General features: G+C 37.6%; 1 protein-coding gene across 9 annotated transcripts in view; it reads left to right on the top strand.

Moving 5' to 3' along the window:
* LOC139729725 (calcium/calmodulin-dependent protein kinase type II subunit alpha-like) overlaps positions 1 to 14,881 on the top strand; it is a 200,919-nt gene that overhangs the window by 148,359 nt on the left and 37,679 nt on the right. For 5 of the 9 annotated variants that reach the window (XM_071640659.1, XM_071640661.1, XM_071640660.1 and 2 more), the window contains exon 11: positions 4,560 to 4,602. In XM_071640659.1, coding sequence (XP_071496760.1) covers positions 4,560 to 4,602 — 43 coding nt within the window. Of the gene's footprint in view, positions 1 to 4,559; positions 4,603 to 6,616; positions 6,680 to 14,881 lie in introns of all 9 variants that reach the window. The other 4 variants (XM_071640655.1, XM_071640654.1, XM_071640658.1 and 1 more) reach the window with 1 other exon arrangement.

Raw genomic sequence — 14,881 nt, 5'->3', positions numbered from 1 at the left:
TTTGTCTCAGCTGGTCTTGTGAATTACCAGTGTGTAGCATGTGTCTGTGTGTTTGTGTGTGTGTGTGTGTGTGTGTGTGTGTGTGTTGTGTGTGTGTGTGTGTGTGTGTGTGTGTGTGTGTGTGTGTTTGCATAAGTATGTGTGTGGCTCTTATTGTGGTATGGATAAGAGGAACCATTAGAAGGGTTGTAGGGGTTTTTTATTTGTATAATCATTCCTATCTAAATACAGAAGCCATAACTTGTACGTTTGACAAAGGAGTTGCAATTATGCAATGCTGTTTGGCTCAGATATGACTGGTATTCATCGCTGTTGTCTCTGTGCTCAACCTGGAAAGAATGCAATATGCACTTGCCATAGCACCTTATGATTGAAATGACATTAGTAGCATTCCATATGTAACTCCCTATCTGCTTAGTGACTCGAGAAAAAAAGGAAGAATGTAGCTCGACCCTTAAAAGACAGGTTATTTTTATGGTCTATGCCTCTTGTTGTTGCTGCTTGATTATCCATGCAAATAGCAGATCCCAAATATGTAATCGTGCTGTTTTACAAGACTAAGTCTTTTATCTTGTCAGAACATAAGACCTTTTCCCAGCCCCTCTGTAAGTCATTGCAAGGCAGAGAGAGGCCACTTAGGTGCCACTTAGTGTCTGGAAAGTAGGCTAGCACCACCCAGCATACCAGCCAAGTTGTGTTTGTTTGGGTGTGCATATGGGATGGTTGTAGTTAACTGCCTTTGCAGCCTGCAGTGCAGTGCACGCTGACTGAAATGTGAACGGCACACACGCACACACACACACACACACACACTCAACTCACACTCACACTCATACGCACACCCCGTGGCAACCCCATTGTACTCATGAAGCCGTGCAAACTCGGCACACGGAGAGAGCGGAGAGATTTAAGACAGGAGGCATTTAGCCCTGTAGATGTGGTGTGGTAGTAGACGCGAACTGTGGCTCCTCCTATTGGCAGTGCCAGCGTGCAGTGATTTCTTTTTTTCTATTTTTGAGCGATGCATCCCAAATGATACGCAGTGCGGATCGTGACGATCGGGCGACGTACACCAAACCATGTTGGACTTTTATCCTTGGATTAACCATGTGCCTTATGGACACAAATTGGGACTAATGCCAACAGTGTCGCCCTCAGAGGGGAGGGGAATGTAGTCTCCTGCCTGTTATAGCTTAACGCTTTCGTTGTCTTTCACACGTTAGGTAGTTTTGTTTTTTTCTATGAAAAAAGAATAAAAATGAATTTCCTCAAAGATGCGGTGAGTGCCTTATGGTACATTCTCTCCTCTTTATTCGTCTATGTAAGTTTCTCGGGGATTTCTTGCACGGGACTGGATTGGAATGCCATGCCATTGTTAACACTGGGTTTGAAATGCTCACAAGTGTGCTTAAGAATAAGAGGCATGCCGTGCTGTTGTACCATAACTTATCAACCCTGTCCCCTCAAGAAAAGAGATACCTCACTGTTTTTAAATTACCATATAGCATAGTCAGATTTCATTTTGTGACATTCATTTTTCTCTCATTGCTTTTTTTAAAAACTAAATTTCATATCTAACTTAACTAACCTTGAGTTACATGTCTACTCTTGTTCATCAAGCATCCTCTGTACCTTTGTCTATGTGTGCTGCATTTATGAACTCCTCCGTATTTTTCAGAAATGTTTGAACAATCACCTTCATTTCCCACTTTTAAAATGAAGGTAGTTAGGTTATTTTGTATATGACTGTGCAGTTCAGGTCACTGGGCCCCGTTTTATCAAAAGATAAAATCGATCTTGAATTTCCTTACCACACAGGCTGCCATAGGCTTACAGTTGAAATCAACTATAAAATCAGTTTTGACTCTTCATAAAACAGGCCCAGATTTTAAAAAAAAAATCACATTTGAACAAAACTTTTAGAATCAAATTGCTTACAGATAATGGGTTTTATGAGAGATATCTGATCTTGTCATTGATACCTGTGTTCATCTGCTCATTCATCACATCTGTTCCATGTAATATTGTCTTTTAGAGGATTTATAATAATGCTTTTGATCCTGCTAGGTGGTAAATCAAAATAAAATGCACAACTCAAGTCAGAGCTAACTACAGCCAGTTATTCATTGTAAAATATTCATTTGCTATAAAAGAAGTCTGCTGAGGCTTGGGTGAAGCTCAGAGAGAATAAATGTATTATTTCCTGTATTGATAACTTTTAAATGCAGCAATGTACCTAGAATCACCTCATTCTTTACATCGTGTAGTATGATTTTCTGTTTGTATTTTATGTTTTAATGCCAAGTAAATAATTTTTCTATTATCAGCACTCCCTACCTAGGTAAAGATCTATTCATATTGTATTATACAGTAAGTTGAATATGTACCTTCTATTACCAAAAACGAAAGAAGAGAAAAAGATTAGTGTACTGCATATCATTTGTTACATTAGGGTGAGACTGAAGGTGCTGTAACTCATTGTCTTATATAGTGTATGTATGTGTGTATGTATGTATGTGTGTGTGTGTGTGTGTGTGTGTGTGTGTGTGTGTGTGTGTGTGTGTGTGTGTTTTTGTATGATTCCTGTCATGTAACCGACTGATCTTCCCCTAACTGAGCAAATAACTTTGCAAGAGAAAATAATATTAGGAATTGTTTATGCCAGTTGTCACATTGTATCAGGTAGGATTATATATGATCTTTAGATAATTACCTTATTTGTTACATAATTTGTGGGTAATTTATGGAGCACTTCTCAAAACATGTTAGTAATAATTGTGATTTCCATCAAGCAAGAAAAGAATGCTGTATTTTGTGTGTGTGTGTGTGTATGTGTCTCTGCTGTCAATATTGTCTGAGTTGGCACTTATGAGCATGCCAGTAAGTATTCACTTTGTGCTGTTAGATCATTTGTTTTTCTCTCAATTTTCACATATGGCAAGTTTCAGCAAGTGTCGGGCAGATTGTCTAGATTATGCAAAACTTCATATGTGGCCTGTCAAGAGAAAGTGGGAAAAAAATCCATATACTAATACCATCATTCTGATGTTGATTTTCCTTTTTTTTTTCAATTTTAACTCTATTTTTGTATTTCTGAGTGAAAAAAAAAATGCATGAAATGTAACAAAATAAAATGATAGATTATATCCAGCTTGGACATGTACAAAAGAATACTAACATAGTACATGGCAGTCAATATATCAGAGTATGAATAATGTGAGTGAAAATGGTAGAGAAATATGATGGAACCTATTCAGAGAGTCAAAAGTAAGCTTGTTGAGCATATATTCCAATATGATTTGACACCTGATATTCAAGTCCTGTATAGTTTTGGAGCAAAACCATGATAATTCATTGACAAAAAACTTTCTCACTCGCACATTGCCTGCTTTTTCCCCATATCTGGCATATTTTTCATTTGTCATATTGAGTTTTGTTTGACTGAATATTACTAACTGCACAAGTAACTTCAATAAGAGTTTATGGACCGATATGTTTGTGTATGTGTGTATATGTGTGTGATAGAGAGTTAGGTAACAGTGTTTATATTAGAGTGTGCAAAACAATGACAAGCTTTATACAGTAATGTGATGTATTCATTGGGAATGCTGTCATAGTGTGATTTGAATGTGATTTAGGACATGCTGAGATACTCAAGAAATGGCCAGTTTTTTCTTGGTTATAGTGCATTTGTGTGTGTTGACCATGCTTAACCTCAGAAAGGATTTATTGGGCATGTGACCCAATGGACATACAGGTAGAGAGATGACCATGCAGATACAGGCAAAGCTCAAATTTCCAAGGTGTATGATGGTAGCAGAGACTACACAGGCACATACAATACGATGTAAGAGAAAATAAAGGGATGTGTAGTTGTAATGTGGCATCATATCATGTCAGTGTGTTAGGTGCAGTCAAACTTGCTATAGCAACCACCTGTAAGGTCTGTCCACCAGCTCAGACCAAGGAATTGTTTTTTCCCCCCATGGAACATTTTATGAGTGACCTGTCCATAAAGACCACATACCCCTGAAGGCTTCTCTTTCAATCTTGGGTGGTCTGCTCAACAGGTTTCAAGCTATTATTCCTGGGTTGTTAAACTCATTCTGACGTTTCGAGGGACGTAAATTCAAGCCTGTATATCTGGAGATGGATTGTTTGCTTGCAAAAGTGTGTGGATTTGATGTGGTATTAAACAGGCATTTTATCCCTCTGGTCAGGTTTTCCTAATCTTTAATTGTTAGGAGCGTAAAAGGTATCTGGCGAATCAGATTTTATTCGTGCGTGCTACTGAGGCAGTTTAGGCATGTCACTGCTCTGCCTCAAATGTTGTGGTGAAATTATGAAGACTTACGATGTTTTGCAAGCAATTTGTGTAAGAGCTTGTCTCGGGTTTGTCTTTTTAAAATTGACATTTTGTGATAGAATTACAACAAAGAAGAACCGAAATAAAAAAAACAAAACAAAATAGAAAACTTACACATTTGTGTCGTCATTAGATCTTCTTTTCACACATGAGTTTAACATCTATTTTTGTTTGTTTTTTTCCTTCAAACCAGGGGGCCATCCTCACAACGATGTTGGCTACTAGGAACTTTTCCAGTGAGTATCCAGTGTGGTTCTTGATCTCCAAGCAACCACTTTCTAATTTTTCCACGTTTTTTTTTTCCTCTCTCTGCTTCTCTTGGGCCTTTTTTTCTCTCGTCCTCTTAAATTCTGTTTAGTTCATACTGCATGACGTATCAGCGTATCAGTGTCCAGATCACATTTTCATTTATATCATTTTCTTATGATTTTTATTCAATGTTAAACTTAAACGTAGTCGTTGCTTACAGACTTTTCATTTTGACATCACCTGCAACTTGTTACCATGTTTAGAAGTCTTCCATTTTGATGGATAAGTACACTTTTGATTTTCACTCATTGACGAAACAAATCTGGATTATAGAGAATCAATTTTGAGATGTGATGTGATACTAGCAATTAGTGAAAACAGTCAATTCAGTGTTCAAAGAGGCAGTGAATATACTTGTATACATTTTGCTTTACCGAGCAAATATATCGTGGAAGAGGTGTCGTTTTAGTTGTCAGGAAACTGGCAAAATTTAAATTGTTCGAGTTTGTGTACATGTTAAAGGGGAGTCATACACTTTGTGTGTGGCCCATTTGAATCCACTCAGTGGCGGCATTTTAGTGTCTACAAATAGAGATGTAAGCAAGTCGAGAAATTGACTAAGAAATTTTCATTGTGTAAACATGGAGCAGACCAGCGATAATATAAAGATACTGCATAGTTAGCGAACAAAAATGATGGGGCCTTTGAGTTTCTAATGCAAGTCAATTAGTGTGTGTGTGTTTTTTTAAAGAAAACTGTGTGAATCTCAACAATTATGAAATCTTCGTCAAGAAGTGCTCAGATTCACTCCCCCAAATTTTACATCGAATGATAAGTTTGATAATATCCGAAAGGGCACCTAGCTATATATACGATGATACAGCTCTCCTTTTCTATTTCATTCAATTATTCTTTTTGCAATGCAATAATGAATATAATACAACATGATTTAAGAGGAGATGATATGGGACAGATTTCCAAATGTCAATGAATATGGCCTTTCTCACGTCTAACCATATGCCTGTGAAATGGAGATTTAACAAAAATGTCAGATTAGCGAAGTGATAGCCTTTCAATTCATTTAAGATGCCATCACATATAGCATCATTCAATCAGATAAGGTTGCTAGTGTAGGCTTTAATTGAGGTGGTCTATGAGTACAGATTTATTCTAGTTCTTTTTTTTAATAAACTAGATGGAGAGAAACACAACGTGTTTGAAATGTTGCCATTTAGGGATGAGTTTTAGAAACTACCGCTTTCATGAAATGGTTAGTGCTCTTATTGTTCAGCTTGACAAAGAGGGAACAGAGATTGAAACCTGAAAATACTACAGCATTCTTAATTTTGGGGGTTTCTTCAGTGCAATTGCAACTGCGATGTTACAATTCTAACAGGTGCTTAAACGTGTATTTACAGAAATATATTTTGAAGCAAGTAGGGGAATATTGTAGAGCAAGACACAATCTATGATTGCGTCTGTGTAAAGAGAATCTGCTATTATTATCATTTTGCCGGGATGTTTAGGTGGTGAAATAAGATTTCTATACATTCGGCGCAGTGTCGAAATATGCTAAGACAGAGAATACGGAAAGTCATTGTAATATGATTGTCAGGTTTGATTCACAAATTGCCAAGCAGTTACTGATGTGTTTGCCTCGGAAAATTGTTTGCAACGTTAGACGATTTTATCGTAGGACCACTCTATCGTGTGAGCTAACCATTCTTTGTTTGGCCTTCTGTAAATAGAAATCTTTGTTGAAGGCAAGTATGATTATTTTGTGTATTTGGATTCAAAAGAGTTTCAAAAAAAAAAATCCAGCAACAGTGTTATTAACAAGATATATGCAATTTTTAAGAGTGATATTTCTTTGTGATTAGAGAAATGGACAGTCCCTTTTTTCCCCCTTCCTCTTTTCTCTCCTGTTTTTTTTTTTTTTTTGTGATGCCTTTTGATGCGTATGTAATAACGCTAAGCTCCATCAATCACGTGTATTTGCAGAACGTTTCTCAAAAACCAGCACTGAGAGGGAAAATAAAACTATCTGCCTATCCATGGTCCAAGGTATACCAACTTCAGCCACTTACTCCTAATCTTTTTTTTTCCTATTTTTTTTTCTCTCGAATACTTACCAAATCATGACGAATGAGACATACTAAGAATTTCTCCTCACCCATGTCTTGCTGCTTGTATTTCTTTGCTAGTCCTCATACTCACTTTGTATATTTTTTTCCTATTTTTTTTTTTTTTTGAGACAATGCCCCCCTTACTGCATGATGGTGACTTTACTATAACCAATCTATGTAGGACATGCTGCTTCTAAACGTGTATTTTTTGTATGTGGATGTCAGAATTTTTGTTCGTTTATTTCCCAGCTTCGACCAAAAAGAAAAAAAAAAAAATCAATTTTAAAGCAACCTTTCTTCTTGTATGATAAAAAAGTTCCCAGCTGGGTGCTCATTTATGTATGTAGCGGGCAGGTAATTTGCATTTTTGTGCGTCAGTGGTTGATTTGGCAAGTAGGGGTGTAGGGCTTTTACGAGATCATCCGCTAATGTGCATGTAATGGGGTCTTTGCGGGGCTCATATCATCTTGGATTAGATGTACTTTTTGTTGTTTTCCTTTTCCTCCAGACACGTAGTCAATCCTGTCATTGCTATGGGTTGGAAGATATTGCTATGTTGGCTGTAGAACCATGCTTTTCTATGTAATATTTCATCTTCGATGGGATGTATTTATATCACTTATCTATTTTTGATGAACTTTATTATGGGATGATTAGCTCACTTCACTGGTTCCTGCTTTTCATAGAGTTTAGGATGAAAGTACATAGAGGTCTTCTTTTTTTTTTTTTTTTTTGAGAATGAATTTGATCATCATTAGATATTTTGTCTGTTGAAAGGGCATTTATTATCACGAATGCAATGTGGCATCATTTTCTGTACCCTTTGTCTGTGGGAACCTTGTGCATCCCAAACAAAGTTCATGGAGATCTCGTGGGTTTATCTCCTGCGAATGAATACAATGTTTGCCGTCCCAAGTTAGAGACTACTGTCGTAGATGTACAGACACCGCCATAAAATCTAGGACTTAGTGCATTTTCTCACTCACCAGATGACTTCCGTTCTTTCCCACAATTCAAGCTTAACCCGTTGAGGACAGACTGGTTTTGCTACAACACGCATTTCCCATAGACACCTGCCCGAGTATACTTGGGACTGGTCCTCAACGGGTTGAAATATGCTAGGGTGTCATATTGATGGAAGTGTGGATAAAAGTAGGACAATTTGTAAAAGAGTTGAATTCGTTTGGGTTCTTCAGTCTGACAATCATAATTTGTTCACATATATAACATTGCAACCATTTCTCACTTATCAACTAGTCTTTTTGAACGGGATTTCATTTGCATTATCAATTGAAAATCACTGGAGTCTGCCTTTATATTTCTTTTATAAGAACAAGGTTCATTATTGTCTCTTGAAGTTCATAGTGCTTTGCAGTATTTTTATTTAAACTATCTAGACATTTTCGTCTGACTTCAGATGCTTGGAGCTCCAGTATTCCTGTCACAAAGAATGCATGCTGTTGAGATGTATTTAAGAGAATATTTCATCGATTTCTCCTTCTTTTTTGTCCATGTGTAAAAAGTATAGTCAAAGACAAAACCCTATATTTCTGCATGATAAAAAGGCAAGTGATGTTAAACGTTTTCAGTGCACCAGAATATAGCATATCTGTAAGGATCTATGCAATCATTTAAAAAATAGTGATGTGTTATGGATTAAAGTAATATCAGATCATCTAGAAAAGAAAAGGTCACTACAGTCTGTTAGAAAAGGTTAGAAGTAAGTTTACCTTGCAATTATCATAGATGTTGTATGCTCACACTGAAAACAGCATGCTAGGATACCACAAGTTCCGTTGGTCCCACATGTGGAAAGATCACTATCCTGTTGTAGAACAATGTGAAACCAATTATTATCTAGTAGTTTTCCAGTTTTTGGCAGGTTCTTGTTTTACTCATTTATTTATTTGTTTATCTGTCTTTGATTTGTTCATCCTAACATTTTTAATGCTCATTCACTCTGCCCTCCCAACGTCCCTGTCTTTGTACTTTTTATCATCTGCTATGTAATATGAGTTTAAAAAAAATAAAAATTTTAACTTCAAGGGCTCTAATGGATTCCCATTTATTGTAAGGTCCACCTCTTTGTAATAGGTGGTGTGCCCTTTCTTTAGGATTGTTACCTGCCTGTTGAATAGTTCAGTGAGTCTCACATGAAAAGTAGTCTAAAACCTGTGTTTGATTGTGTCAATAACTTAACATAGGTAATGGGTGGCATAGACTTGTTTTGATGCTGTGGAGTAATAAATCTTTATAAGAGCCAATTTGAGCATGTACAGTTGTATGTGCCATCTGGTGGATTGAACTCATACATTTCTAAGTTGATGAGTACATTTCTGCAGCTTCTTTTGAGAGAGTTTAGATGAATATGTCTGCAAAGATAATAGCTGTGGTCACTTGTCTTTACAACACAATTCTTGAAAGTCAGATAGGGCAGCAGCATTATTTATTGGTGATGGGGAAAAAAAGAGGAATGTTGGTTAATTACTGGTGATTGGAAAAAAAAATGTTGGTTTGTGAAAACTGACATATGTTGGGTCTGGCTTCATGGAGTATAGCATTACAGATGTTATCCTTGAATTACATGTCTCTTAGAGACATTTTGAAATCTTAACATGATGTGAACACACCCACCATGTACTCCTTTGCTTCTCTCAGCCAAGAGGTGGGGGCTTTTCAAGTATCATTAACATTTGTGGAATAGCATGACTTCCAGACAAACTTGAGCTCAACCTCTTCCACACCTTCTTACTCTCCCTTTCCCAACCCCCAACCCTTCCCCCTGTCTCACCCTGCTTCCCCCATGACCTGGGATCGGGAAGTACCGCTCTGGGAGATGAAGCATTTGCATTGCACATGATTGAAATCATTGAAATTCCACTTACACCAACATCCAGTATCAAGGTTGTTTGGGATGGAGGAGATTGGGACACTCTCAGCTGCCGGGGGGTATGGGGGTGTGGGGGAGGGGAGGGGAGGGGGGAGGGGGGGGTAAGGAGGTAGCTGGCAGGACACAGTTTTGCAGTAATTTTGCATTATCTCTGTAAAAACATAAAAAGGGTTTTCTTCAGAGATCTCTGCCATTGTGTGAGTCTCATACAACATACGAAAACTCATTGTCCATCTTAACCTTCAAGTTGGGTATCAGATCGTAATGAATGATGATGTGCCCCGAGAATTGTCATATTGTTATGTCACTAGCAAATTGTGACAAAGAAATGTAAAGTCTATATGCAATTCAGTATTATATATACAGCTATTGGCTCAGTTACATTTGTCTGTCACCATGGGTGTACACATTCTAAGCATTTGCAGCAATTTAATTCATAAGAAATAAACATTCAGTTTTATATTTGTAAAAAATATAGATGCAGCGGAGTTAGATTTCCTCTTTTTGTTTATTATTGTAAGTGGTCAGAGATGGTGTACATGTATTTGCACAACCTAGTAATACAATACTCATCTCTAGCTTTGTAAGTGTGTTATGAAACCACCTTACCAAGCTCTTCTTGCAATGTAATCAGATGCAGAAGAACTTGAGCACACATGTACACCACTGACTGATAGAAGATGTGGAGAGGATGGGGGGGGGGGGGGGGGTGGCCGGGAGGAGGGTGGTAATAGAGAGGAGGGAAAATAAAATCAATTAGGCTGCCCTCAAGTGAAGTACAGCGAGGTTCGCCCGCTGGAACACATTAAATCAACATCTCGTCATGTCTCTCGCAGTTTGTCACCATTTTGCGGCCGGGGGTTGAAAACTGGAGAGGAAATGGTTAACTGGGAGACAAACTTAGTGCTGTCCCATGTTATGTTGATGTATATAAATTATGTACACTGGGGAATGTGATATGCGAAATGCCTACATATATATATTTATGTATACACACATATATGGTGCTGTGTTTTATATTTATAAAAATCAAAGGAAAAATTATGTACAAGTACTTCTGGTCATATATTGGCTGCACGTACATTTCATAGACTGCACAACTGTTATATCTAAAAGTCCATCTAGTCCAGTTGGAATATCCACTGGGATTTTGTAAGTTTGGACTGCATAATTGGTTAATATGAATTATCAGAAGCATGCATAAAGTATTAGTCCTAAATACTGCAAGATATATATGTATGCAACAACTATCAGCTAGAAATGCATACTCGGTAGAAAACTAGTAGTATTGGATTGTGCTGTGTGTACAAGGAGTGATTTTTATACTTCAAACCCCGTAGTGTGCTGCTAAATATGTGCCTAATTCCGTCTAGCTTTTGTCAAGTACTGAAATCCTGTATGGTATCCGGTTCTTGCCACCTGTTTTACTCACCCTTCTATATATTTCGTTTGGTCTCTTCCTTTGTTTTCTTTCCATCAGTCTATCTCAACCCATGTCTTTGAAGTATCTATCACACAGTTTCCGCTGCATCCCATCCCATCTCTTTTGGGCGTTCAAAAGCCCCGATCATAATTTCTTTTTCTCCTCAGTTTTATTCCCATTTTGGCTTTAATCTATAATTTCCCATTTCTGCCTGATCTATCTCATATTCATTTTCATCTGAACTATTTTCTCTGTAAGCAAGATTGTTAGGGGGTTTTTGTTGTTGTTTTTGGACAAAGAAGGATGAAGGTAATCCTCCATGGGAATAGTCTTGTGTGCAGAGAGCTGCCTGGTTAATCCGAGTGTCAGACAATTTCATCTTCTATAAAGATAAGAGCTTAGATTGATGCAGTACCAATCAATCTGTCATTTATAACACCATCTCAATGATATCCCTTTATCTGTTATCTTTTTTGGGCTGTGTGATGATTACCCCACAAGCTTTTTCAAGTAAACGTAAAACAACGTCCTTGAATTCAGTCGAGAGATGGCACGGCGTACCATATGCTTCAGTTGTACTCTCCACGGACCACGTAGAGTATTGAATCACTCTATGTAGTTTAATAGTAAACTTGTCCATTTCAAGGTAGCTATCGCAGTAACGAGTGTGTTACTGTGTCCTGTCTTAACACGATCGTGACATGGCAGAGCTGTCAGCTGTGTTTGCGCTGGAACAATATTTGCTCCGACTGCACGGGCCTGGAAATTGCTCATCAAATTTATTTTCCTCCTCACCTGTCGTCTGCTCCAATTGAGCAAATTCCTCCTCGTAGAGATCCCATGGCCGACGCCCTCCACCGGTTCCGATGCCTGAATGCCATGAGATGTTTTCTCTCTGTAATTATCATTAGCTCCCTGCTCAGTTCCTCGACCAGTTCTGAAAACTTATTTGCAGGTGGCAAAAAAAATATGAAGTGGGATTCAGTTTTTGTGTCTGTGTTGATTGTGGATAATGATTGTTTCTGTTTTGAAGGATGTCATGTATAAATAGGTGAGGATTATCTTATTGTCAAACTCGAAGAGGAACAAGAGACCAGCTTATATGGAGTCAGTTTAGAGACAGACGGAACGGGAATGGAATACCATCTTGGGCAAATTGGCACAGCTGTTGATGATGTAAATTGACTCTTTTGTTTCATGTGTGTGTGGTAGTCTATGTATGAGTGTACCAGTACAAATAAGGAACTCACAAAAAAAAATTGTATTAGTTTCTCTTTGTGACGCGTCACTTCGTAGCATTGAAAAATCAACTATAAGGGCACCATGTGAAAATGACGGTTTAGTAGCTTGATGAGTCTGTGAATATCACAGGCTTGGGGGCCATTTGGACTTTATCTGTTTATACATTGTTGTGTGCCTGTATTATGACTTGTAAACCCAGGCAATGAACCGAAATATGAGATATGTGTATGTGTAACAACCAAGGGGTTACTTGCAATTATCTCTTCCAAGGCTTATATTTCACATCATTACTTATACGAGGAGTCTTAGCCATAAAGATGCAAAAAGCCTGTTTTGGTCGTCAACCCCCTTCTCCAATGAGTACAGATTACAAGATTATGTGCTGGCAGTACCATATCATATTACTTTTTTTGGGAGGGGGTGTTGTATTCTGCTTACAAAGTTGCACTACAAACACAGTGGGCTGTAGGGCTCTTATACCATTTCTTATGAGCTTACATGCACACACTTCAGAATTATGTGATTGTCAGCATTTATTAATGATGAAGAATTGCTTGAAATTCTGAGATATAGATGAAGCCACTCATTGTATGAATGGTAGCAATAATATGCATTGCCATTGTGGAAGGGTGAACACAAGAATTATATTGCCCTCGTTGTGACCACATTGCAGTCGTCACTCATAAATCATGGTCAATATATTTGGGGCAATATAATCTACTGTTCCCCTCAGGCCAGTCAATATTTTCCAAGTATCCAATAAGACTTGCCAGCCAGAACAAGAACACATTTAAATCATGGACAACATAACCAGATGTATTGCTTCAATCACAAACCATGCAAAACTGAACTGAATCACTGAAGATTTCAAAAAAGTCTGAAATGTTTGGGACCTTGAAAGCTGCTTGCTTGTTTTTCCAAGTATGTAACATTACCACCACATTCTGGATATGTGACAAATCTACAAGAATGAATACACAGAGCTTTGCATCAGGACTACATTTCATGTCAGATAGAATTCCGTATCTATGTCGTGTGACATATTACCAGGGTCAAGGCTGATGGAAGCGAATAGAAGCTGGTACGATCAGATGTCAGTCTTTCCACAAGTCATAAAAATTCTAGTCGGTAGTCAGGGATGACAAAACTCAGCTGCACAATACCACATGTTCGTCAGCCTGAAAAACCCAGGAAATTAGAGCGGTATGGTAGATGCACAGTGAGAATTTGGCCAAACTGAAGTATGCACACTACATAATAATGTAAATCCTGTGCATGAGCTTCATAATTGATTTCATAGTAGTTAGTAAGCTGATTTAATTCAGTCTGTGTACACACATGCTCTCTATATCTCCTTTGTTTACACACTAAAAGTTGTAGGAGAGAGAAGACACGTAAAAACTAAGTCACTCATATTCAGACTTTTTTTTTCATTTCTTTCTCTCAATGTCAGCTGTAGAATTGAATTCACTTTTGCAAATTGGATCCACTTTGTTAAATGACTAACATCCTAAATGGGAAAGTAACATGTTCTCTACACATTATGCATTCTTGTGCTGATGGAAATTCTCTTTATTATGACTGCCTGATAGCATACCATTACAACAACATCAACAAATCATCAAGGTCAAGGTCATGAATTCTAGCGTTGTAAGTAGCTTTATCTACGTGGGACAAAAACTTGCAATATGAGATATATTGTTGACTACAACAATATCAATAAAGCCTTAAGGTCAAGGTCATGTATTTTAGTGTTTAGCAATATGACATTTGTCTGTTTGTGACATTGGAAAAGTAAATTACAGTTGTAGATCTCTTATTTCATAATATCGTATTTTTCCCATTGCTTAAATGGTTTTTTAATCCTATGTATTTAATCATTCATTTTGAAATGCCAGGGAAATTTTACCATGTTATTGTAGTATGATATCTCTAGATATAACAAGTTCATGCTGTCTACTGATATTTTGAAAACACATTTTACAATTTTGTAAAATACATGTAGAGCAAAATAATGTCGCATTTGTTAGGTCATTTTTTTATGGAGCCCTCCCCACATTAAATTTGCATGTTTCGTGAGTGAGGGTGTGGCGTGTTAGTTTGTCCATGGATGGAACAATTGATAGAATACAAAATGCTGGTGAGGCAACAAAACCTTGTATCTCAAAAATATCCAATGTTCAGGAGAGCCCCCCCCCCCCCCCCCAAAAAAAAAAAAAAAAAAATGACGACAGCCAAAGCACTGTAGCATATAGGATCACCTTTCCTTTAACAAGCCGTGGTAGCTACCTTTTGGGGGTAAGACAGCGAAGATTTAGATAGGACATCACTTAACTGATCATGAAAATTAATCACTGATCCCAAAAAAAAGTGATTTTCGCCAAAATTTGAGATACATACCAGGTCTTGTCATGCCAGTGACAAAAAAAAAATGTATTTGATGTACTGACAGCTTGTCACATTTCATAGGCAGCATAGGTGGCAGGCATGCCTAGTGGCCATGGAAATTAATTTCTTTCCATTACAGCGAAAACTGCAAACATAGCAAGCTTATTCAGGAAAAAAAAATCTCAAACAGTCACTAG

This window comes from Diadema antillarum, unplaced genomic scaffold (assembly GCF_040938485.1).
Source record: "Diadema antillarum isolate AM-2024a unplaced genomic scaffold, OU_Dant_1.0 seq00000254_RagTag, whole genome shotgun sequence".
NCBI lineage: Eukaryota > Metazoa > Echinodermata > Echinoidea > Diadematoida > Diadematidae > Diadema > Diadema antillarum.
Note: the sequence above shows the minus strand (reverse complement) of the source record. Positions and strands in the feature narration are given on the sequence as shown.